Source organism: Aethina tumida, chromosome 3, assembly GCF_024364675.1.
Source record: "Aethina tumida isolate Nest 87 chromosome 3, icAetTumi1.1, whole genome shotgun sequence".
Lineage (NCBI taxonomy): Eukaryota > Metazoa > Arthropoda > Insecta > Coleoptera > Nitidulidae > Aethina > Aethina tumida.
The window spans coordinates 17,025,296-17,052,683 of record NC_065437.1 but is presented as its reverse complement, the minus strand read 5'-3'; the positions used below and the strand labels follow the sequence as shown (position 1 = coordinate 17,052,683).

At 33.8% G+C, this 27,388-nt stretch overlaps 1 protein-coding gene across 32 annotated transcripts in view; it reads left to right on the top strand.

The window, feature by feature from the left end:
* The window catches only part of LOC109601354 (collagen alpha chain CG42342), a 125,640-nt gene extending 98,313 nt beyond the window's left edge, over positions 1-27,327 (top strand). The window contains exons 2-27 of one of the 32 annotated variants that reach the window (XM_049964090.1): positions 12,697-12,785; positions 13,424-13,459; positions 16,031-16,066; positions 16,123-16,194; positions 16,351-16,362; positions 16,904-16,972; positions 18,355-18,534; positions 18,654-18,716; positions 18,796-18,840; positions 19,103-19,208; positions 19,314-19,393; positions 20,781-20,898; positions 21,296-21,384; positions 21,438-21,572; positions 21,710-21,736; positions 21,842-21,883; positions 21,933-22,037; positions 22,097-22,141; positions 22,197-22,259; positions 24,323-24,349; positions 24,545-24,598; positions 24,680-24,706; positions 26,538-26,573; positions 26,632-26,766; positions 26,854-27,051; positions 27,117-27,327. In XM_049964090.1, the coding sequence (XP_049820047.1) occupies positions 12,697-12,785; positions 13,424-13,459; positions 16,031-16,066; positions 16,123-16,194; positions 16,351-16,362; positions 16,904-16,972; positions 18,355-18,534; positions 18,654-18,716; positions 18,796-18,840; positions 19,103-19,208; positions 19,314-19,393; positions 20,781-20,898; positions 21,296-21,384; positions 21,438-21,572; positions 21,710-21,736; positions 21,842-21,883; positions 21,933-22,037; positions 22,097-22,141; positions 22,197-22,259; positions 24,323-24,349; positions 24,545-24,598; positions 24,680-24,706; positions 26,538-26,573; positions 26,632-26,766; positions 26,854-27,006 (1,844 nt within the window). In that variant the 3' untranslated portion in view covers positions 27,007-27,051; positions 27,117-27,327. Of the gene's footprint in view, positions 1-12,696; positions 12,786-13,423; positions 13,460-13,754; positions 13,791-14,490; positions 14,527-16,030; positions 16,067-16,122; positions 16,195-16,350; positions 16,363-16,903; positions 16,973-17,219; positions 17,274-18,354; positions 18,535-18,653; positions 18,717-18,795; positions 18,841-19,102; positions 19,209-19,313; positions 19,394-20,780; positions 20,899-21,295; positions 21,385-21,437; positions 21,573-21,709; positions 21,737-21,841; positions 21,884-21,932; positions 22,038-22,096; positions 22,142-22,196; positions 22,260-22,735; positions 23,870-24,322; positions 24,350-24,544; positions 24,599-24,679; positions 24,707-24,865; positions 24,902-24,959; positions 25,095-25,181; positions 25,380-25,444; positions 25,751-25,994; positions 26,022-26,216; positions 26,271-26,537; positions 26,574-26,631; positions 26,767-26,853; positions 27,052-27,116 lie in introns of those variants that run through there. The other 31 variants (XM_049964086.1, XM_049964087.1, XM_049964088.1 and 28 more) reach the window with 31 other exon arrangements.
* The last annotated feature ends 61 nt before the right edge of the window (positions 27,328-27,388 follow it).

Genomic DNA, 27,388 nt, shown 5'->3' with positions numbered 1-27,388 from the left:
CGGCGGCGGCAATGGACTCCGCCGAAACTTTCCGCAACCACTTCTGGTCGGTCCGCACTCTAACCCTTTTGATCTTCGCCGTTTGCGCTGATTGCTTTGATAACCTAATTGCACTATCGCATCGAGACCCTCCCCATGTTTCGGCTCCATTAATTAAGATGCTGCCGAATTATTGGCCGGCTAAATAGAAATCAAATTGGCCGTGAAATTGCCCAGGGAAAGGTCGAGTGCGGTACGGTGATATGAGGGAACAAAACGTGTTCAATTCAAAATAGATGACCAATCAACGGGGCTTCTTGTCGCTGGTGCAAATCTGATGAGTTTTGCGTAGTTCAGTTGCTATTTAAAACATATGCGCCACTTCGGCGACGAAATGTAAAAGAGAACGGTACATGAAGCACACATTGAGGAAATAAATGTCAGGCTCGGTAACAGTTCAATTAATTTTTTTTTGCGCATTAGCACGTATCTGGATGAACGTTTGAACAAATCAGCGGCGGAATGGGCAAAGTGCAGGATATTGTGTAATTGGCCAACAACATTTACGCCTCAGAACGGCGTTTTATTTTCACGATAAACGTTTTGCCGCCGCTTCCGCAAACCGTGCGCACTGTTTGGGCAACGCAATACTCCCATCTTTCTGTTTGTTCGGCGCTACAAAAATATTTTCCTTTCATATTTTGGAACGTCAGCCAATATTGGTTTTAATTGTGTGTTGCTGCGTATTACCTCCGCACGATTTGGACCATGGGAACAATGATCGTCGCTCTCTCCGGTGTTGATTTTGCAGCCTCCCAATCTCACAATCGGTTCGCAACCATGAAGGTCGATGTTTTTAATCTCCGATGCAAATTGTTGTTGATGGAGCTGCTGGGGATGTTGCGTCGTCCGCCGCTGCACTTAAGACGTTGCTTGTGTTGGTAAATACACGATGGGTGGTCTCTAATTGATGCTCTTGGTCAACCTGTAAACCATACATGTACTGCCTACCGACACTTCGAATCTTCTCGGCATCTGTGTGTACGCTGTCAAAAACACAGTGGCACGACATTTGTTAAAATTGTGGAATTTCAACGTGTACTTTTCAATTTGGATTTCATAATGTAGGATGTCGGAGAAAGCTGATTTTTATGATGTTCATTAAAGTACAATATTTTATAGAATCGTAAAAAAACTAAACGATTTTCTATTTTATTTGGTTAGTATATCTAAAGTTTGATTGGTTAGACTAATCAGAATTTTAAAATAATGACCTCCCATTGCAAATTTCTTTTTATTATTGTTAGATTTAAAGACAAACTTTCTCTGTTTTTCTAAACGATTTTAATTTTTTTATGGCCAAGTTTAACGACAATAATAAATGAAGTCTGAACAGAAATTTATCTAAATTTACCAATGCATTGAATATTAAAAATACAAATAAATATTTTTTTAATTGTATAGATTTAACAAATAAATTATTTGACTAATATATAAGAAATAATAAATGTCTTCCATATATTTAGCATCAAAATTTGTCTTTACTACTGATTAAAATATGTTATTTAATTAAACTCATTTGAAGAATATAAATTACTGGCGCATTCACCCTAATTAAAAATATTTCTCTTCTTTTTTTAAATCAATATTTGATACAGCTTTGTATATTTTATAAGAACAGCTACTTCAATGTACTTCAGTTTTATATAGATATAAAGTATAATAACACTGTCTTCAAATAATACAGGAGATGATTAAATTAAATCGTTCTTGTACGATTGTGCGGCGGCGTGGCAATTAGAACAAATTGTCATTATTAATGTATTTTATAGGTCACGTACTTTCAGGGATAACCATATAATTGAAAACGTGATCTGAAAGAACTTACTCGAGTACTCGTTTTAAAACGGCGTCCTTAGGTTTAATGCGCATAAATTAACCACGTATATTTTCGATATAATAGTAAAAATCGTGTCAATAAATGTTCCAGCGACTTTAAAGCCGACATCGATTTACGATAAAGATGGCGGGGGGTAATATTTCAAAAGTATTTACGGAAGAAAGGCAAACGCTGGGAATGGTGATAATTCTGTTTTTGATCGTTCTCTGGATGTGTGTCACATATGCTTTTAAAAATACATTTCCTGGACCGCTCAGCTTTCAAAAGAATTGAGAATGCGCAACGATTTTATACCCATGAAATATAAATTTCAAACACTTCTACGAATAATCATCTTGTGGGAATGTTGCAGTTTTCGTTCTCCATCTATGTAAGAATGGTGCGGATAAACTTGTGGGGTTGCTGTAATTCAGCTGACGGTTAATATACGGGATATTGAATTTCGGTCCATGCATAATTAAGCTATCAATTGTTTATTAGCGGTATACTTTTATAACTTCCACCAGCTTAAATTAAATGACACGCATCATAAAACATTTACGAGATATTATTGTACACCCTTCCATCAAAATGACATCATCCGAGATGGCCCATGCGAACAAGACAAACTACAAATTTCACACCACAGCAAACCGTAGTTACAAACAGTTTCTTTTATTGTATATTTATGCAGGTTCAATTTACATTTTAATAAAACGAAGTGGTTTATGGGCCCGTTAAAGTATAATTTGATGGAGACACACTATAATTCACTACAAATTTTTTTGTATTGGGAAATGGTAATGCAATGAAAAATTTAAATTAGTATCTGTTGGATCTCTTTAACGGGCAGGTGTTTATTTATTTAATTTATCTGTTAAATTTTGTAATATCGAATGTGTTTTAAATGTGTTTACTACTTTAGAAGTTCAATCAATTTATTTACATTAATTATTTTCCAACTGGAATCTCTTCATAAATTTTCCTAAATGTCACATTTTTTTTTATTTATTTTAAAATTTATTTACTGACACTGCATTTTATATATTTTAATCAAATTATTGTTATATCTTTTACAATTTCTTTAGGAAATCCAGCAATATTTAAAATTAGATACTATGTATTGAATTAACATATATATATATATATATATATATATATATATATATATATAATATAATTAAATGTAATATATTTGTAGAATAATTCTTTAGACAAAGGAAATTGAATATAAACCATTTCAGTGATAAATCAGATGGTTCTATGAAAGGAGTGTAATTAACAATGTAAAAGGAGGAGTTTGGCAACTTCTTGATCCACTTCCTTGGAGCACATACTAATTCATTTTTAATGGTCCGTGATGAGCCAGCTGGTTCGGGCGCCCGTTGCCGTGGTGGACGTCCCACGCGGGCCAGAGAAGGTCATCTTTAAAGAGACTACCACCTGTGACAAGCCACAATAAACCCCGTGTGTTCCAGACATATTCATCACCGTACCCTGACAGGTGTCCATTGGGGATAAGCGGTGATCTATTTAAAACAAATTACTCATGTCCGTTCGAGTGGACGATCCGATTGTCAAATTTGTCGTTCATGCCGTAAACAACCGCAGTTCCGAATGATTAACATGCATTAAGTTTCATATTATTGGCCCATTTATGTCACTGCAAACAATCACTGGATATACATCACTGTTCAGTGCGCTATCAACCAACTAGGACGCGATAAGAGTCATTTACATTACGAATGAATCACATTAAAATTCCAAATGAGCTTTGTTATCTGCGGCTTTTCTGAATTCAATCGGAATTTTGGTTTCGCTGCGTGAAACCAAAAATTGTCCTGCCACACTAAATTACCGCCGTGAATTGTTCAAACTAAATTAATCAACCGGAAACTAATGAATATAAATACAAATAATTAATGTGGGAGATAATTTCAATTGTTTGTCATAAAACAGTAACTTTCGCGATCATGGTGACAGTGAACTAAATCGATGAACATGGAATAAGTTAAATTTACGGTGACGTACAAACGTAAATGATATTTGCTCGCTCCATCGCCAAGGATTAAATGGTTAGAAGCCACGAAACGCAAGAATGAAACTTGAGACAACACTAGAATTATGCGTCTGGCGGATGTAAGGGAAGCTAGAGGGGGGACCGGTCGACCCCCAGTGCGAATTTACCCCAGAATGTGATCGCAGCCAACCTACTTTGATCTAGTATGCCCGATAAATTTGAGACATTTCAGCGAATGTGCCCACCAGATTAGATTCGCCGGGGACCGCAGGGTATTTGTCAAAGTAATTGCTCCGAACTATCCAGTCCATGAGTGGCCGCACTTAAATATAAGAAGGTATTTAATTATAAATGGTTTAGAGTTTCTGGCACATGAATAATTTACGGACGCCTTTGTTGAGGCGAGGTTAATTTCATTCCGAGTCGACGCCGGAAAGGGGACAGTGCAATAAAATGGTAATTTTCTGCTGCGATCACTCAATTAACTGTTATCAATTTCAGACACCACCCAACAAATCCGGATCACCGCTTGAAAATGTACTGATCATTTCAAAAATTCACCGAGTCTCCTACGCTCATTAATACAATTTAAATTCCAAGTATCTTAATATATTCCTCGAGAAACCGTGAAAAGAACTCCCCGATAGAATTAATTATCGGCACCGCATTCCCGACAAATATCTCATATTGTGATGCAAATGCCATTTAAATAAAAAACAAATCGGTTTTATTTCAGTCCCATTGAGCGTCGAGTCCCATCAATTTCAATAACCGATCGTGAACGTGTTCAATTTATTACTTGAAAATGAGATGCAGCTTAAACGGCCGCAATAAAAGATACACACAGAAGACGAAATTTCCATTTAATGCAAATGCAGCATCTCGTAGTTGTATGGATCCAATCAGAGACGGGGTGTGCCGTCGATACAAGGTCCGACCGAAGAACTGCACCTCAGTCGACGCCCTTTACTGATTGCCTCCAACGGGAACCCACCCCTCGAATATCATCACGAATGATCCCTGTCACCGGGAATCTTGTGCATTCAGCGGACGCGACAATGAGGAAAATCTCTTTGTCGATTCGAAATTGCGCTCCTCGCCGTGAAAGCGACAGTAATTTTTCATATTAGTACAGTTGCTGTTGTGCAGGGAAAACGTATTAAAATCCTTGACACTTAAAAAGTGTGCATATTAATATAAATTTTATTTTTGTTTCAGGTGAGGAACTGTTTTACTTAACCCACTTTCGGGTAAGACACTGCGGTCGTCCTCTTAATAACACGGTTATTGCGCAAAGCCATTATTCGAATCTTCAGATTGAAGTGTTAATTTTTTAAAATATTATCCGCGAGAATTTTAAACAACTGATTGGAATAGTCTTGCTTTGTTTTGTAGATTTACGGCCAGGTACTTTGTCCAGCAATAAATAAACGCACATGACACATTTCCATTAGTCTTGAGTAAATAATTTTAGTTGTATTTTAATTAACACTGCGTGAAACTACGATTTTATGCTAATATTATTCTTTGCATCCACACAATTGATTCACTCAAGGCGAGAACTGACCAAGAACTTTAACTTCAAGTTATCAGAAACTTAAAATTATAAAATAACATTGAACAAAAAACTTGTCTGGAACTAATCAAGAATGTTGCAGTCACATAAAATTCCCCACAATTACACGACGTATTAAAAACATTTTATACAAAATACTGATACTTTCTCCATTAATTAAATGTATTTACGATGTTTCTTATTGAAAAGCCTTTCCATGAATGGCATGCCGTTAAACAATACAACAATTGACAGTAAAATAAAGCCTAATTTAGCCCGTTTCATAGATAGACATCAGACAATAAATCTTAAAATATTTAATAATCTAGTATAAAATTTCCCACATGCAGTCGGTTTGATGTTAGTGGGCGGTATTAATTACCAGCTTCGCGTTGAAGATTGTACTGTAGATTGTTCAGCGTTTTACTACATTGTTTCTTAATTTAATTTTGACAGGCACGCTTAAAATAATAAAAATTATCACCCACTAAAGTCCCATCACAAAAACCACTCCCATGCTTGTGCTATCCAACTTCATTTGTAACATAAAAGTTTAATTGCATGAAATTAAAATTATCTTGGCCGATGAGATTTCTCCTGATGGCCAACAAACGTGTTTATTCTATTTTAAGATCAATTAAACACGATATTAAACACAATCTTTTATTGTTTTGTGGTTTACTTTATGCCGCGAATTCCCAAGAGTACGTGTGTGAAATATTTTAAAATTGCAATGATTGAGGTCGTCAAAGATGCACGTATTCACGAAATTTATTTTCAGCGAGCGGCAGAATCGTAATAAAACAACTTTCACAGACGATACGAAATACCCTATAAAATGTTTATGGCACTTATCTAGCATATGCAGTCAAATGAAGAATATAATTTTTGTAAACAAATACTCAAAGCTCGGTTTATGACTTCTGTAATGGCGGGTGTTAAATCAAAAAATTTTAAGTGGTAATATATTAGTTTGTAGCCAGTTTCAGTTTCAGAATATGTCGTCCATGTAATGAACAACACAAAATCGATCTATTTCAGTTTAATAAAAATTGTCTTCAAAATGAATATGTAAAATAAATTACAATACGAATAATTTTGTTATTAAAATATTGGAAAATTAATATTAATGAGTTGATTATAAATTTGGTTTAAAATAGGTCAATTTAACGTATAAACTGATATAATATTTCAATAATTACAATGTGATGATATATTGTTTTCGTCGATTTTATCATTTTAAGCGATTCAATAAAAATTATACTGGTAATGTTATTGATGCAGAAAGTTTTAATAAATATTTTCTCGGCATTGCTCAGAGTTTGACTGAAGAACTCCCAATTACGAATAAGATACATTTCGATTATTTTGGGGACGTGATATCATTATGAATTCAAAGTTTTAATGAGCTATTTTTAACAATATAAGATCACATTTAAGTCGTGATATTTATGGCATGAACAACAATATCTTAAAATATGTTAAAAATCTGTTTATAAGACCACTGACTAAATTGATAAATATATGTTTCAGGAAGTTTTTTTCAGCCTCTAAAAATAAGTAAAGTAATACCATAATAACGTTGTTGGGAAAGATTTTTAAAACGGTAATTAAAAATCAAATATATAATTATTTCGAATCGAAAGAATTATTTTCCAACTGTTATGTTAATTTTTTTATTATTACCTGCATTGATATATTCCTGTTTACGTTATTTAATATTAATATTTATATAATTTCTTGTTTTCAAATGATTATTTTGTATGTATTATGCTAGGTGTTTCTCAATTTATCCGAAAATTTTATGTATATTTTTAACATCTTACTTACCTATAATTTGTTTGTAACTATAACAAACATTTTCAAACAAAAATTTTCAATTTTTTTGTGAATTAATAATAATGGATGAAACATTTTCCATATGTATTTATATTTTAATTTGAGAGGCATATAACTGCACAAATTGAATTTTTATTATTGATACAGTATGATCATTAAGATGGACCCAACAAAACAATAATTTATTAATATTAAAAATTTTCAATTTTTTTGTGAATTAATAATAGGTTTGGATGAAACATTTTCCATATGGATTTATATTTCAATTTGAAAGCCATATAACTGCACAAATTGAATTTTCATTATTGATACAGTATGATTATTAAGATGGACACGACAAAACTATAATTTATTAATATTAACCTTAATTTTTAAATATGGCAATTCCGATATTAATGTTGTGGTTTATTGCCGGAAATGAAACGTATTAATAAAACATATTTTAACCCGGTGAACACCGAGGTCGATATGTATTAGATGAGTTTTTGAAATTTTGTGTCGAAACAAATCGACAATCGAAAACCGTATTATTCCATAACACTAATCCCCCAAAATTACCGTTTGGCGCCAATATCATGTAGACTTTTTCCACCGGATTGTTTGCTCCGGGCCGGACTTGTTAGTCGCCTCATTAGTCCATTGTTGTGAATTAATGAACGGATCGGTGCTAAAAGTAATGGGGATACGAATCGAGTGTTTGTAAATGCCTGCATAACACTGCATCTGATTATGTAATTGAATGTTCCTTGAAAATGTACAGTCGTATTTACTTGTCACTGGCGAGTCTAATGAATACGTTTTATTGCCGCGTTCGGTAGATTATTGCTTTCAAATGTCATCCCGTTTGTTTATTCGCCTGTTCTGTTCGATTACTTCCTGAAACACTTTCGACCCGATTTTTTTTTTGTAAATTTCGGAAGATCGTCCCACGTCATCCTTTCAAAGTTCGTACATACTTTAAATTAATTAATAAAGTTTTACATTCAGCTTTTGTTCTCGTTAATTAATTTGCAGCGACTGAAACTGAACGACATTATGATTTGCCTTTGCACTTTTAGCTTACGTGAAAGTTGAGTAGGTGAAAGCCATAAAAATATCAAGACCAAATTGGATTTATCATGCCATTCGCCTCGGGACGTAACTTTGGTCTATTCCGTCGGAGTTGGGGGATTAAAAACTTTTTAAAATCGTTTAGAACAGTGTCTATTAACATTCGGTGAAAGTTTTGCCTTGAATGGATTTTCATTGCTTTGCAAAGATTTTAATCTCACTGCCTGTTGCTGGAGTATTAATATTAATATGATTAGTTTGTTTTTATGATGTGTTCCTGAGGTATTCAAATAGTCAATATTAACAAACATCGAAGTCTAACTTATGTAGGTATTAGCTAATATTGATTTTAAACCTCACTGAAAACTAATTTGCTCTTTATACGACTGTGGGTGGTGAACAAACAATGGGAATATTCATTTACTTTACAAAAAAGATAATTAAAAAATGTCAAATTAAAAGTTGTGAGAAGCGGTTTAATTTCGCCGTGTGTCCGCTAACATTAATATCAATCACCAAGTTAAATAATTCATTGAACCGTTCCTGAAACAATGCATCCCACACGGTCATTTGCTTTTAATTTGTAGGACAAAAATAAAATCACAATTCAGTATCTCGTTGTGGATAAGTTACTGAAACTTGTTTTGTAAGCTCTGTACGTTCCTACGACCTATCAACTATAACGCTTTGTTTCCATTCATTACTCGTTTTCATAGTACAATGAATATTAACTGCACATAAAGTATCCGTAATCTTGTTCCTTATCTCGGTGTTTGTGCCATACTGGGAAATTTATAATTGAAGATCAAGATATAAATTTGGGTTACGTCAATAAAACCTCCGAAATCAATGGGGAAAAATATTTGCATGACAATCGGACCGTCTAAAACGGAATGTTGTCTTTTAATCTTGTTCGTGGAAAATTATTGCGGACCTTTTCCGCGCTTGTTCCAATTAATAGTCCTTCAAAGTTTAATCACCGGCGTCAAAAAGAGACACGTTTATATCAAGTAAGACAAATGAAACCTCGCGACCGAATGAATTTTATTTACGATCCCCCGAAACGAAAGCGATTGAGGGTGGATCCCCCAATGGATGGCGCATTTCCATAAACCAATTACTGCTCAATTTTCTGTTTGTATTAAACAAACCGTCGTTATTTCCTTTGTAAACTATTCATAACCGTTCCTTCAAAGTTCATTACGATTTTCGGATTAGGTCCCAGATAGGTTAATCCCGGCTTTAATGGGGTTCATTAATCTTTCACCATTTCTTTGATGGATAAATCTTAACATTCCTTAGGCTAAATTCTATCGTAATGGAATTGCCCTCTTCAGTATCTCCGCAACAACAAACGGCCAGACATCAGGAACGTGTGACGCACGTAAATCCGCCACACCCACGACGCATTTTTGCTCTTCATTCGTCATTAGTTGCCGACCGTCCTGTAACTAACAGCTCGGATGCAAGGAGTTATGGTTAATCTAATGCAGACTACTGGATCGTTACTTTTACGTCGAGGTGTCACCATAAAGTGGTCGACTTTCTTTATGTGCCTGCCCACGAATCTACCAGATCATTGCGACTCGATTTAGATATGTTACAAGTGTTTGTTTCTGGATGGGCGGACCAAAACTCAATTTGTTAAATGCAGGCTAGAAGGACCACGATCAGTGGTCAGCCATTGGTTACAGATTACAATACATTGACCCCCTTCTACATCAAAAACTACACACTATTAACTGCTGTAACTGTAACTTGATAAAATAGCACTGATAGAGATCGACCACGTGAGAAATGTGGCCAAGATGGAGATAAAGACGTACGTATTCGCCTAGTTCCTGACTAAGAAATTTACTTGCCGGAGTAGAATTTTATTGGGTTTCTATTTGCCATTGACATCTCACGGGATGTGTAAATCTTCAACTGGAAATTGCAACAACCACAATACATAGTGGCTTTGTTTCCGATGCATAATAGCCAAGTTTAAAGTGCGAGGGTGTGTCTAGATTAAAGGAAACGGGAAATTCTTGTTCTGGTTTAATGTGATTTAGACATTATTATAATTTACGACATTTGCTTTGTCTCGTTCCGAGTTTTAAACCTAATCCTGATTTAATTACGTTCGCCTATCACATCTATGGTTTTAGTTGTCATGGAGTCCGATAATGAAATTTCGACGGTGTCGTAAATAAAATAGTGATTGATTGGAATGTTTTATTAAAATAATAAATTAGGCCACGAAATGGAGAAAGTACGAATGACAAACTGATGCCACAAATCATTCATTGTGTTTTAATCGAATAAACTACACTTAATTATTCACATCAAGATGATCGATTAATCTTTGTTGTGAGGTAACCACCGTATCTGAACATGTGCCTTGAAACAAAATGACTGTAAAATACTTACAGCCATTCCCATGCTACACTACCCTCCGTATTCGATGAAAAAAGTTGAAATATCGCCAACATAAATATGTTAAAAGTTAATCCAGCCAGGTGAAGGCATCCTATTAGCATTGAATTATGTTTTGTAATTTTAATAAGTTTTCGCAGCCCCATAATTTCATAAAAGGAATTTGTCCGCTGAGAGCAGAGAGATTACCGAAATTAGGTTTTAATAATTTTTCATTCTTCGCTGCACTTGATAATTTCCGTTTTTCCGCTCAATAGACGCGACGTCGAGTAGAATGGAGGGTCACCGGGAAAAGTTTAGCACCGGCAGGATCGGGGGACGGTTTTGTAAATGAGTTCCCGGGGGATCGCCCCGCGAACTGCTCCTCTAATGACCGTAAAGATGTATACACCGTGTTCCCGTGTAAATAATGGTTAGGCCACAATTTACGATCACTTTTCAGCCGCTCGACAAACAACTTTATTGCGGGGGAATTAAAAGAAAATAATGTGCAATATGACGCGAACTGTCTGACGAAGTTACGAACTCCAACAGAGTTTTACAACGCCAACATTTTCATGCTATTTATTATGTTGTGAACCTCTGTATTCAAATTTTGTTTTACAATTTCTTAATTTACTACATCTGCATTATTTCATGTGGAATCTGATTTACGACAATTTTTCAACAATTAAGCCTTGACGAACTTGAAGGTAAAAAATAATTATGGGAACATACAATTACTATAATTATTCTTCCCATTAATAACCATATTACCCAAACAGCTTCTGATATCTTAGTCTGCTGGTTTTCCAATTAAGCTAAAATGTGACGTTCTCAAAGAAAACACGGTACTTGCCATAATGAACAATTAAAACATAAATTACACTTTTAACCGTGCTGAATATGGTTGCATGTGTGGGTGAACGAGATGCAACAGTCGCACTAACTATTAAGACCAATTTCTGTAAGTGGAATCGGTATCTCCGTGTAATTATCTTAAATATTTAACATAATTTTCAACTCGGAAAATAAATGGACTTATAACTTAATTATTTCGCTTATGTGCGAGTAACAGCCGACAATTTCGTTTTATTAATTTATTAGATTGCCGAGGCAATTATTTAATGGTTTTTACGAACCTACGAACTTGGTTTTTTGTTTCGGGTTAATTATAATTATGATCAGGTTTAATAAGATGGTTTATCACACATTTTTATTTATATTAATTAGAAATTAATTGACGTTGACGGAAAATGTGAAGATTAATGATAATTATATCAACCGTCTATGTATTTTTTTAGTTAAATAAAAGCTTTATCATTGACCACCCAGAACTTAAATTCTTCAGTTTATTGCACTAATTAAAGTACAGATATAAATAATTGAATCGGAACGAGCCCCTCAAAGTTCTTTGTATTTTACCACTAATTCCTTGTAATAATTTATTTGTTTGCAAAAAATAAATACCTGAACAACATCCTACTTAAAAATCCACCAACTTTGTTCCCGAGCCAAATTAAAACAAGTCTCGAGGGACTGAAGTGAAAATGTTCTCTTGTTTGGAAACTCGGATATAAAGAAGCGTTCATGAATTTATAATTTAAGGTAATAACGGTTCTGAAATGCTAAATCAATTACGCGGAGAAGGATATTGGACTGCAGTTTAAAAAGAAATATACAAAGGCCATTATCCCGTTCAATTTAATTAGGCTTTTCATCTTTTTTTTTAATACAGGAATTTTCGTTCTAAGAATGGGACGAGAATTACCATTAGCTTTAGCATTTGGCATTCAAGATTTCTTATGTAATGTCCCGAAAAAACGTCCATAAAAAAACCATTTAGGAGACTAATTAATCCCTTAAACACTTGTGGCTAAATCTGGCGCGTTTTATTTTATACGTCTGAAAAACATGCCGTGCCGCGCATAATTAATAAAGTTTTCATGTAGAGTGAAAGTGCGCTCATAATTTCAGGTCCTCCAGGCCCGCCGGGCCCTCCTGGTCCGCCCGGAAAACGCGGAAGGAAGGGAAAGAAAGGCGAAGCAGGTGAAGCAGGTCCTCAGGTAAGATTCGGTTGAAGTTTATAAAGTTTAGAAGGACGGAGAAGAAGGCCAATTTTATTTTATATTTACAAAGTGTCACAAATTATTTAAGTTTGGCTGTTACGAGTAGTACTAGAGCAGATAAATTAAAACTAACCACATTTTAATATTTCTGAACGTTTCCGAAATATCTACAAAAACATTTGTTAGATTTCAATGAACCGGTATTTTTTTAATTATCACAATAGTCGGTAGATATTTCTTAAACAAAATGTGGTTTACGGTAATCAAGCTCTGGACACTTAACTCTATCTAGTGTAGAGATACTCGTGACAGTCAAAATTAATCATTACGAGACAGTAGTTTGAAGATTGAAATTTGTCACAATTAACTAAAACAATACGAAAATTTAGTTTATTCTAAACCGTTGTCCAAATTACATGAATCTCACGTCATAAAAACACATAAGGTTGTGCACATTTATGTTTGCATGAAAATTAGATGGTAATTCACTTCCGACAACCGAAAGAAATCTTTAGCAAGTTGGCATCTTCTCTCCAACAGAGAACAGACTGCAGCAATGTTAATTCACAATTACGAGCACGTCTTTACGTTCCGCACACCACAATGATTTTGTTCTTTTATTTTTTTCCCTTTAGGGGTCTCCTGGTACGCCGGGCAAGAACGGCTTTCCGGTATTATAATTTTATTTTTTTATTGCTCTTCATGCATTATTCATTTTTTTATGTTTCACCATAATTTTTGCTAATATTAATTGGTAAAGGGGAGGGTGGGCAACGTTAAACAGGAAAGTCTCAGCGTTGGAAACTCGCAACTTTTTTTGTCCGATTAGATAAATGGCAGTATGAAAAGGGGAAGTGCTTCCCCGCCTGTATTGTTCACAATCGATAAACCGATAAAAAAAAGTTGTTAGTTAGCATTCAACATGTGTCCGAAGAGCGTTTCAAGCCCAATTAATTAAAATTACAGGGTGACAAGGGTCAGAAAGGCGAGATGGGCCAGAGGGTAAGAAACGTGGTTTTTAGTGTAGCTTCACATAATTTCATTAGCGCTAGTACCTGATTTAATACGTCCGATTTGCTGCCGGGTTTCGACCGGCCAGTTGACACTACTGACCTGTCGCCAGTAACTCCAAGTAATACCAGTAACTGCGTTTCATTTGCATGTTTACACCCTATGTCTACCCTGTCCAGACAAACGAGCTGATACGGTGCAGTTGGGATCCGGGATTGTCATACATTTGATGTCGGGTAAACTCACACACCTAGTTTTTAACTTTTTTAATGTCTATTGAAAAATTCTTTAGAAATTTTTATACGATATTCATTTTTTCAAATTATTTATTTTGTGTTCCTAAATTAACTTTTAAAACAACCCAAGAAAAACAATTTATTGTAAATATGATGTTGAAAAGAGAATTTTTTTATCACCTTTTAGAAGCCACAAACATTCTCCAATTAAAACTTTTTAGATCAATTTAAAACATCATCATTGTGAAAATCAATTCGTCAAGATTAAAGGCTAATCCAACGTTGAGCCATGATTAAAATCATGACTAGAAGGAGTAAAACAGTTCGCCCGAATAAAATGTATGTGCCCAATTAAATGGAAGTAATTAGTCTGGACCAAAGAAATTAAATCTGCAATGATAAACCCAATTTGGAGTAAATTAGAATCGTTAACAATGGTAAACAATCTGTTGCAGGGTCTGACAGGGGCACGCGGATATCCGGGATTTCCGGTTTGTTTTATTTTCATTTGTTTTTAGCACATGGTGGTAGCTGGACTAGATTATCGTCACGTAACCAATAACGGACTAACACCAAGCCTTTAACGCTGTTAGGTACTAATCTAATAACCATGTTTTAACGACATCATTGGCCGTTTGATTGCAATCGTCCTGACTAATTGATCGTGATTTAGTTGGGGCCAAACGCTAAGCCAGCCGTCAACCTTCACGTTTATTTTCCGATTTTGCCCAATTACAACAGTTTTCTGTTTCTATTTATCACGCATTATTATGCTGCGTTCAATTTGATGTGGATGTCATGAAAGACCAGTGGTATAAAAACCAAATTGGAGCTTTGTTCAATCGTTTACCAAAACTGACGTAATAATCGCATCTAATTAATAAAAATCTCGATATTCATTTCCGGCATTGGCCCAGAGCGATTTCGATGCGCACTGAAAGCTGAAAATTCGTTAGATTTTAATTTAAATTTCAGTATTCTCCGGATGATCTTTTTTCCAAATTGAAAACCTAGATAAAATTTATCGCAAGGAAACTTAATTAATGAATTTAATTAGAATTCTGCAGTTTTGCCTTTTCCCCGCTCACTTGTTATTTCACTCAAACAAACAAACGAGTAACCGATGTCTGTGTGTAGTTTTTCGATGACGCGGGCTCGATTTAAGCACCCCCGAATAAATTAACTACGGATAACTGCAACTCGACGCATCGCTTTAATTTCTTTAGAGCACGAAATAATTAATGTTTCTGATCGGTTTTATGTGCAGTTTTCCATTAAATTCTTCGTGTTTTTGAAACTGAAATCCAAACTGGATTTGGGTGCAATTAAACCGAGTGACCCACATTTAAAAATTTATTTCCGCAGTTAATTCTGCAACATGTTGTTATAAACTGACTTGAACTGCACAAACATCCCTTTAGTAGTTACACCCTTTCCTCAGTAGTAAATATCCTCTTTAGCCAATTAATATTAGTATTTCCTAGTCAATGTATTAACTTTCATTTTCATTTATTACATCACACTTCATTAACTAATAATTAATGCGAAAAAATATAAAACCAGTTACGTTGTTGTTGTGTGAAATCCTGTATAGGCATTGTAATTTAATATGCTTTCAACTTAGCCTTTACAAAATATTTGTGTTTTAATTTGTTTACACAGTTGTTCCTGCATTAGAGAACATTTTAATGTACCAGCAGGAGTTTATCATATAATTTCGGTTTTTATCTGAGATCTCCGAGTTTAATATGTACGTATTTTGTTTCAAAGGTCAAATTACAACCTTTAATTGTACAACAACCCAAATTTACAGGTTTTATGTTTTCAGCACGCTTTTTACAAAAATGATGGATACGATTAAAGTAAGTTCCTACATACATTTCATCTTTATTTTTCAGTTTTTTAATCAAAAACGTAAATGTAATCGTATCCGTCATCGTTTATTTTTCCACGCACATTTTGACGTTTTGTTTTTTCTCTCAACTTTTTGTATAGGGTCCGATCGGGTTGGACGGTCCGAAGGGCGAGCCGGTAAGTAATTGCGAACCCCTGATTGTTTTTTGGGGCTTAATTGTGTGATTATGCAGGGTCGGCCCGGCGAGAAGGGCCAGAAAGGGCAAGTGGGCAGTGCAGGAATTGACGTGTTGCAAGCTGTTAAAGTAAGTGATATCGCTTTTTTGTTTCGGCTTCTTTACATTTCTTCACACTTACACAAACACGATAGAATAGGTTTAAGTAACTGTAAAAATATGATAAATTAAAATTACGGCTTATTTATGAGATATACTTTCATTTGAATTTTATTCTTTATTTAGCTGCCAGGGAGGGTAAGTAGCTTATTGAGTAGGTAATTTGGTTTTGTTGGTGTGTTTTGTTTTGGTTTACCTATTTATTTAAATCATCGAAACAGTAGAATATTTTGAATTTCATGTATTTTCTCTTATGCTTGGTATATTTTATTTTGCATGCATTATCCTCATTTTCAGGATGTGAATTCAAAGATATAAAGGTTTACAAAAATATAACATGTTGAAAGTAAAATATATATTAAAATTTATATTAAAATATGTTTCTGTAATAAAATTATAATATTTAATGTTATTGATTTTGTTAAATTTTAATATAGTTTATGTGCAATTTTATTATAAATTTACATAAAATCAAAAGAGCTTAATGTTGAATTAAAATTTTATTTATATTACACTAAATAATCTTGGTGTTCACATCTGTTACATAAATTTATTTTTATTACTGTAAAAACTACAATTATATAAACAACAAATTAAGTACCAATAAATTCAAATTTCACAATATAACCAAAACAAACAAATTACCCATAATAATGTCAAATGTTGATTAATTTTACAGGGTTTAAAGCGATCAGTTACAACACTCAGGGGAGGAACATTGGGGTACGCCGAGATCGTAGCCGTAAAGGTGAGAGATCTCAGGCAGCACAACGATCATCTACGTTTATTGTTGCACTTTTAATTGTTTTTCTTGTAGATTATTGTGTATTTATCCTAACAAAATTCCAATATCCATAAAAATTTTGATTGTGGAATTTTGTATGGAAATTCTAGGTGTAATGTTGGCATGGATCTTTGGGCCCCCGTAATATTTGTGCACCCATTTTCTACTCTCGTTGTCGTAGTAATGTACTCACCTTTAGTGTAATTTCTAGGGGCTACAAGAAAGGGGACATAACATTTCCGGGGAAACAATCATCACGTTAAAAGTGAGTTATCATCGAGAATCAATCATGTCATTTTATTTTTATTTTTGCTGATTCACACTCATTTAAAAAATATTCATAATAACCACATACTTTCAAAATTAATTATCATTAATTAGTTTAGAGTGGTCTTCATTACACATTACGCAAGGAAAATTACTGCATTCGACCATGGCTCATTCAATATACTTAAAATACTAGTGGTAATTTCCCTTTCGAATGGGGTTTATTAGTTAATTTCGCTCGTGTTAAACAAGTATCAAATACCAATTTCATTAATGTACAATCCAGCTTAATGTGGAGCAATTTAATTTCGTAGTCACCGCAATTCATAAATTTCTTAACCTCATAACCCACACCTGATGATCTCGAACTCGTAAAGTAAGTTTCATAGTTAATATACTTCATTGTAGCACTTCCGCTGGTTAATTGTTAGATGTTGAAGTAACTTTGTATGTTTGGGACTGTAACAGTAGAAAGTTGTGTTTTAATTGTAGTTGTTTTAATGTAGATGTTTATCTTATTGCCGTTTTTAACACTGGAATCCTTTACTTTCGTATTTATCATCGTTACGTTTTGATCTCCTGATAGTTTTATACCAAATTTAACTGCTTAAGTTTTATCATTATTTTTAAGATTATGTGAAACGTTTATTCCGCTCGGCACGGCGATATCTTCCTTTGTGCATGTAATTTGGAAGGATGTACTTTTTAAATTACATTTTTGTGCAGAGACAAAGTAAAAGGTTTACTTGAAATTATGCTGAAATATTTTTAATTTCGGCACCATTAAGTGCAAGTCGAGCCTGAACAGGAGAATCAGCACTAAATGAATATCTCGTGAAAAATTTCCGGCAGCTTAAACATAATTTTGTCTTTTAACTTATCTCATGCTTAAATCCTGCACATAAAACACTTTTGCCTCTAACAACTGCCCGTAAAATTGTCCTCATTACCATCAAAAATGCAAGGAAAATGGTAAATTTTATAATTTGTTGTTTAAAAATTAATTGCACAAAGCTAATTTGAAAAGTGTATCTAAAAAGGTATTTTTTGTCCCGTCTATATTTGTCGTGTGTGATTAGGGTGAACCTGGAGAGCCGGGACCGCCAGGACCTCCAGGACCTCCCGGCCCCGAGGGAATGCCCGGACACGACGGCAGACAAGGTATGCCAGGAGAACCAGGACCGGCCGGCGAGCGAGGCGAACCAGGTCCCATGGGCCCTATTGGGCCGCCCGGAATGGACGGACTCATCGGTGCGAAGGTATAAATAATTTTCAAATTTTCAACTTTTCAACAATTTCAATTAATAATCATCGGTTTACTAATAATTGTGCACCCGTTAATCAGTAATCAGTTTAACAAATCATTGCAATCATATAGGGCGACAAGGGAGCAAGAGGATTATTGGGTGTACCAGGGATGCCAGGACGCTTGGGATTACCTGTGAGATTTTTTAAAGTTTTTAATATTATGTCTTTTGTGTGTATTCAATGTCATTACAATCAGGTTCTTGTTACGATAGGGTTCACCAGGTAGAAATGGTTCGAAAGGAGATCCAGGCATTCCAGTAAGTTTGCCAGTATTAAGAACCACGGGAGTAAGGTGGTTGGATACGTCACAGCTTTTGGATGCCGACCTAATTTTACTAAAATCACGCACATTTTATTATGGTGGCAAGGTTTAATAATTTAATACGTCACTTCTAGTACTAACCAAACCAAATCACATTATTATCATTTGTATTATTCTTGACTCTTCCTTAGGTGTATGGTTTCCATTGGATTTCATCAAAAACTTTTGTAATTTTAAGATGCAAAACTTTTTTTCAGGGACCAAAGGGCGACAAAGGCGAACGAGGCTTAACGACAACGTTAACAGGAGACCAGTTCCCGACAGGAATAATCGAAGGACCACCTGGACCTCCAGGACCGCCAGGTATCATTTACATCAACTTTGCCCCAAATTTACCCCTTACAGCTTTACAGCTTTTATTCTAATTTGATTTTCGTAAATCTAACATAAATTTTGTGATGTTGTAAGGTGAGAAGGGTGAATCTGGACCTTTGGGACCGCAGGGTGCGCCTGGAGAAAAGGGTGCCCGAGGGCGACGCGGCAAACGGGTAAAGTACAATGCTGATCATCCTCTTGACTCTACATACTTAACAATGTTATGATCGCGTTAACTGCTTTTTTACACAATGCACACTTTATGACCAACATATTCATTTTATAAGGAAGTGCAAATTGAGTGAGTTTTCATCATTGACAAGTTAATAATTTCATAACATTGTGTCAATTCTACTATTCTAACCAAACTGCATTTCATTGCATAGCTTCATATAAGGGGACATTATGAATTTGCATGGTAGTAATGTTGTAATCTTCAGAGACAATTAATCAGTGCATGAATTGTCGTAAGTACGAGTAGATGGTGTTAGAGCATGTTTTATGGGCATTTCGACGCTTTTTGCACTTAAATTTTTGATGGGAAAATTAAGCACTTTAAATGAAAGGAAACAAAGAATTTGTTTAGCATGATTTTTGATTTTCCAGTTTTTAACAGTAATTTTTATTTTATTATATACTGTTACACAGAAAACATATAAGCGTTGATGTTATTAAAATTAAACAACAGATATTTTTAATAATACTTCTATTTCAATTATGTGTGTGTTACATTCACGCTTGTATGGAATATAATACATTTATTATTTAAGCTGATACCACAATTATTTTGTTAGTAGTGATATTGTAACATTGTAGCTAATCAAACACAAAATTATATGACTATTGTGTAATAATATAGTTGTCATCAGATCGTTAAATCTCGTAATCACCATATTTAATAGTTGTTTAGTAGTATTTTTATTGTTGTAATTTTTGTAGTTGTACCACACTGCACTAACGTTTTATTTCGCTGATTAACATATTAATCACTGTTTAACGAGCACTATTAATGGTCTATAGCCAGCTGCTTTATTCTCGTAAGTATTTACATTTTTGTTTATTAAATTATGTTGTATGTTAATATTTTCATGTAAAAGTTTTTAGATGGTTGTCCTTAATGCAATAAAAATGTGAGAGTATAATAATTTTATAAAATTTTATAAAGTAATGTCTCATATGGAGTCATAGGAATTTCTCGATAAAACATTTATCGTCGAATAAAACGTATACTAGAGCTTTCTTCGAAAATTATAAATTTAATGGTCAAAAATGGAATCAATAAGAAGATATGCTATAAATCTTTATTAAACTAACCATAGAAAAAAATAACTCATTAAAGCAAGTAGCTTTCGACATAACACATGATATTGCATTAAGAAAATCATACCCTCATCCAAAATTTTTTGTAAATAGTAGTAAATCGTTTAGGCATGTCATTGTAAATAATTGTTTTTTACGTAAAATTGTCGTATTTACTAGTACTTGTCTAAAATAATGTATAATAGCACTGGGACGTTATATGAAGCTGTGTGTTAAGTTTATGTGGTTTGGTGTGTGTAGGGTCGAGATGGAGACGTGTTGTCCCGAGGTCCTCCCGGTCTCCCGGGCCAGAAGGGGGACAGAGGCCACCCGGGTCCCAAGGGGGACACGGGCGATAGAGGTTTTACGGGTTTTTCAGGTACATATCGCAACATCAAACGGTTTTACTTAACTGAATTTACTAAAACTTTCCCCGCCCGAATTCTAGCCAACCGAATCACGGAGATTGTTGTTTGGGTTTGTTCATAGTTTTAATTTCATTATAATGTCTAAAGCGTAAGTTCTATGTGAAAATGAGGAAGTTATGCGAGTGGACATAGGAATAATTTAGCACCACAATAGTGATGTTACATGTTACTATGATGTTAAAAATTATTGTTAATATTTATTTAGAAAAATTCATTCAATTCTAAACAAATTCAAATTTGGCGGATGCGCCAGTGTTTCGTCGAATATTGATTTGAATCGTCAAATCGTATATATTGACGAGTTTAATATTATTTCAACATAAATATATATATTTAACGATTTTTAAGGGCCTAAAGGTGACATGGGTCTAACCGGTCCTTCAGGAGAGCCCGGAATAAATGGCGAACCAGGACCACAAGGTCCTCCAGGACTCCCAGTAAGTATCATAATCTATTCGTTTCACCGTAAATAAAAAAATATATATTTTAGGGTCAACTTGGACCCAAAGGAGAGAAGGGCGACTACGGAGACATCGGACCGCCGGGTCTGATGGGACCACCTGGATTACCAGGACCTCCAGGATACCCTGGACAAAAGGGCGAGAAAGGCGACAAAGGCGAATCGGTAAATATTCATTCAATTATGTTTCCAAATTCTTGAGCATACGAAAATTTCCTTTTAAGAATATTTTATTGATCCTACCTACCTATTGCATTGATGCTTGATTTTTAATTCTTGCTTCCTTTTCCATCTTGTTACAGAAATACAAGAAGCTCAGAAGACGACAGGTAACTATTTACTACATCTAAATCCTAACTTTTGCTAAAGCAATATTTATTGACCTTTGTGATCTATATTTTCGGACACGTCTTTTGGTTTTATTTTTTATACTGTTCCAGGGAGACGGAACCGGAGAAATCACTGTGGGTGAAGTAGTAAGTATAGTAGTAAAACCCCCAAAATGATACTAAGAGTCTTTTTTAGATCTCAGGTCCTCCTGGACCACCAGGACCTGCAGGAACACCTGGACTTCAAGGACCTCCTGGCATTAAAGGTGATAGGGGAATGGACGGAATCAAAGGAGAACCAGTACGTACTTTCTTTACTGAAATTATAGCTGTAATTAAATATATTTTTTCATAATTTAGGGTGAAAAAGGAGTGAAAGGCGAGCGAGGTCCTATGGGATTACCGGTAAGTGACAACTAACCCAAAAAAAGAATTACCTACTAACACTCCAAACATTTAGGGTCCCATGGGTTTGCGGGGAGAAAGCGGAAGGCCAGGCGATTATGGGAAGCCAGGGCTGATGGTAAGGAAACCATTCTCATACTAGGACTAGCAGCGTTTATCGAACAATGCAGTGACTTAACAAATTAACCGTTATTTTTTTTGATCGATTAACCATTCACTGGGCTTGACGCAACCATTTTTGTTAAGTGGAATATAGACCGTAGTTGAGCTGTTTGTATTAAAGGGGGTAGATTCGGACAAGTTCGGTTTGACGGGGAAAATTTTTGAATGTATGTCAGGAGGTCTCAGGTTTTATTTTTTTAGTATTTTATTTTTTGTGTTGTTTTTTTTATGTTTCAAAACTTGGACTGCCTTTCATATAAGTAAATGATGCAGACTATTCTGTATAATTTGGCAAAATTTCGCGCTGAGAATCGATCCTGAACCAAAAATACCCCCTTTATCTGTTAAATGATTGTTGAATAGATATTACATTGGATTGTTTACGAAGCGCAAAATTTATTTTATTTTTTCTTTTTATTTTTTTTATATAAGTACCCCAGAATGTAATATCAAATGGTTTAGGAGGACAATAACTGGTAAACAAGCTAGAAGATATTGAAAACAACTGCCAAGAAACATCATCGCGAAGATGTTAAGTGTAAAATTATTCATGTTATATAAAAAAAAGGATTCATTGTCGCAACAGTAGACATCTCAAAAATGCTTTTGGCCACGAATACGTCTGCTAGCAATAGACTAGTCAGTTTTTTCTTGGTACTTCTAGACAACTTAATAGAATGTATATAAGGATACAATTTACAGAAATGAAGATTTTAAAACTTGGCTATGTTTTTTAAAACTGTCCTAATATAAAATGTTTTATAGTAAATGTACAGTGAAATATAAACTAACATTACTCATAGGTGGCTAAATTCTTTTTGAAATGTATATAAATGCAAAAATAAAGATATATTCTAAAACAACTAGGATTAACTATAGAAATGTTTTTATATTATCTTTGTATTTAAAAACCATATGCTGTATTTATTGCTATTTTAATATTTATTATTATACATAGATAATGTTGATACTGTTGTTATGGATAGGTACAACAAAGCAGAAAACAAAACGTTGATTTTTCTGATTACTCTACGCACATCTACGCATTTTGGAGATTTCATCAGTGTTCGACAATAAAATTAATTTGAACAGTATTGTTTGAGGATACGAATTTTGTTGTATCTAACTAAAACGATCCACTGCCTGTAAAGGCAAACAAACCATTTTACGTCCATTTAGTACTTAACACTCTCTTGAATGTAATGAAGAGTCAATTTGAATAGGAAAAAGAGTGTAAGTAGATATGCAGTGAAGATCAATTTTTATATAAATATATCGCTATTACTATTTATTATATTTGTAAAAAGGAAGTTTTGCAAAATCATTAATTTATAAGTTATAACAGTGTTGTAATATAAATGTTACATTTTTATAGGTGTCTTATAGTAGATTATAGATTGTAATAAATATACAGGTTATATTACGTGACTGATTTTAGAATTAGGGTTTGTGAAACCTAAAAATTGTACAATATTTTAATTTTAATAATTAGACATAACGAGCTTGGTGTATTATTAACATGTACTAAATAAATGTATGTGCATGTGCTGTAACTATTAAATTTTTGCTTATGTTTTTATAAGATTACCTTGCTTTCTATCCCTACTTCACTTCTTTTATCCTTTCAAATATATCTCTCCTACAATTTTTTTGCACATTTACATATATCACAAAGGAGAATTATCCTAATTATCCACAACTCCTATGGATCAAAATTATCAATATTATAACTATTTTATCATTAAAATTAATAATAAACTATTTTAAATCATTCTTATTTTATTGATAATTTTAAAAACTTAAGATTTATTGTATATCTTGATGGTCAAGAATTATATGCATGCTGATGATGATGATGATGAAGATGATGATGATGATTAAGCATTTTTATAAAGATTTTTGGGATTGGTTTTTACAGATTTTGCTAGTTCGCCTGCATCATGGCACTCATCCTTTCTCTCTTAATGTTTTCATACCAGTTCCATTTTAGTTTTTTCTTTTAATTATTTTTATTCACAGGGCCCTCCTGGTCTAGATGGCATGAAAGTAAGTAAAGAAATTTTTTCAACATTATGATTAAATTTTATTTAGTTCTCTATAGAACTTTGTTAAATTACCTCTGTAATTTTGGTAAGATTAAAGTAATTTTGTTTTTTAACAATTTACTTACAATTTTATATTATTTGAATATATAATATTTACTCTTAATAAGTCTTTGCTATTACACTTAATTTATAATAGGGAGCTCAAGGGGAACCTGGAAGCAAAGGAGAACGTGGTGATCCAGGTTTACCTGTAAGTATCAGTAAACTTACATAAAAAATAACCAGAATAATACGTTAACAATACTACTAACTGCTGTTTTAATAATTTTAGGGAACTGATGGTATACCAGGACAAGAGGTACTAACTTATTAACTCCTTATACTTAACTCACTGAGCTTTTGGTTTTGGAAATAGATCAGCATGTTTTTTACTCATTCAAAATATCACTCTTTATTGTTCAATATTGAAGCCTGTTAAATTTAAAATCTATTTGATATAAGGAATTGTACATTTCAGGGTCCCAAAGGCGACAAAGGCTACAAAGGTGACGCTGTAAGTATTATTTTAAAAAAGAAAATTACGTAATAATTTATTCTACCACAATTTCTAGGGACCAATTGGAAAACGGGGAAGGAAAGGTGATAAAGGAGATAAAGGCGATCAAGGAGTACCAGGACTTGACGCGCCTTGTCCTTTGGGCCAAGATGGACTTCCTCTGCCAGGTTGTGGATGGCGACCACCCAAGGTATTCCTCAATGAATCTAACATATTTCGTTAATGTAATATATGTTTTGTGGGCTAACTGCATGGGTGTTGGTGTCATTAATTTTAGGAAACATTGAAACCTGTTCCTCCGCCAATAATGCCGTCCGAATTCGACGAAGACCCTATAGATGAAGGCCCAGATGACTACGAGGAACCAGAGGAAGAATACGAGGAGTATCCCGAGCAACTCAACTCGGCGGTTTCCGCTTCCGCTATTTAACATTGGCTAATTGTTTTTGTTTGTGTATTAACATTTCTTTAAATGGTAAATTAACTCATTCGTTATTTTTATTATAATCTGTTAATCAATTTCAACAATTTTGGTTTCAGATTTGAAACTCATCGACATCAGTAAGAAGCTAATGTGGACTATTGCAGTACTTATGTGCTCAGTGATTTCTTTCGTGTAAATAGTGTCTAGACAATATTGTTACTGTTTAAGTGCTAATTTATAGTATATAAATATAATTAGCTAATGTATATTGAATATATCTCTTTAAAATTGTTCCTGGTTACTAATAAATGTACAGTTCTTCCTCATTTATTCTTAGTGTAATATATATTAGAAATAGTAATTTATTATATTAATTAATTTTTGTAAAAAATACTATGATTTATTAAAAAATATTCGTCATTTGTTATAGTTTTATTGTACAAACTTAATTCCTAAATATAAATATTTACAATTATAATACAGATTCAATAATGCAGTCCTTAAAATTTCACCTGTGCATGTGCTGTAACTATTAAATTTTTGCTTATGTTTTTGGTTTTTACAGATTTTGCTAGTTCGCCTGCATCATGGCACTCATCCTTTCTCTCTTAATGTTTTCATACCAGTTCCATTTTAGTTTTTTCTTTTAATTATTTTTATTCACAGGGCCCTCCTGGTCTAGATGGCATGAAAGTAAGTAAAGAAATTTTTTCAACATTATGATTAAATTTTATTTAGTTCTCTATAGAACTTTGTTAAATTACCTCTGTAATTTTGGTAAGATTAAAGTAATTTTGTTTTTTAACAATTTACTTACAATTTTATATTATTTGAATATATAATATTTACTCTTAATAAGTCTTTGCTATTACACTTAATTTATAATAGGGAGCTCAAGGGGAACCTGGAAGCAAAGGAGAACGTGGTGATCCAGGTTTACCTGTAAGTATCAGTAAACTTACATAAAAAATAACCAGAATAATACGTTAACAATACTACTAACTGCTGTTTTAATAATTTTAGGGAACTGATGGTATACCAGGACAAGCGGTACTAACTTATTAACTCCTTATACTTAACTCACTGAGCTTTTGGTTTTGGAAATAGATCAGCATGTTTTTTACTCATTCAAAATATCACTCTTTATTGTTCAATATTGAAGCCTGTTAAATTTAAAATCTATTTGATATAAGGAATTGTACATTTCAGGGTCCCAAAGGCGACAAAGGCTACAAAGGTGACGCTGTAAGTATTATTTTAAAAAAGAAAATTACGTAATAATTTATTCTACCACAATTTCTAGGGACCAATTGGAAAATGGGGAAGGAAAGGTGATAAAGGAGATAAAGGCGATCAAGGAGTACCAGGACTTGACGCGCCTTGTCCTTTGGGCCAAGATGGACTTCCTCTGCCAGGTTGTGGATGGCGACCACCCAAGGTATTCCTCAATGAATCTAACATATTTCGTTAATGTAATATATGTTTTGTGGGCTAACTGCATGGGTGTTGGTGTCATTAATTTTAGGAAACATTGAAACCTGTTCCTCCGCCAATAATGCCGTCCGAATTCGACGAAGACCCTATAGATGAAGGCCCAGATGACTACGAGGAACCAGAGAAAGAATACGAGGAGTATCCCGAGCAACTCAACTCGGCGGTTTCCGCTTCCGCTATTTAACATTGGCTAATTGTTTTTGTTTGTGTATTAACATTTCTTTAAATGGTAAATTAACTCATTCGTTATTTTTATTATAATCTGTTAATCAATTTCAACAATTTTGGTTTCAGATTTGAAACTCATCGACATCAGTAAGAAGCTAATGTGGACTATTGCAGTACTTATGTGCTCAGTGATTTCTTTCGTGTAAATAGTGTCTAGACAATATTGTTACTGTTTAAGTGCTAATTTATAGTATATAAATATAATTAGCTAATGTATATTGAATATATCTCTTTAAAATTGTTCCTGGTTACTAATAAATGTACAGTTCTTCCTCATTTATTCTTAGTCTAATATATATTAGAAATAGTAATTTATTATATTAATTAATTTTTGTAAA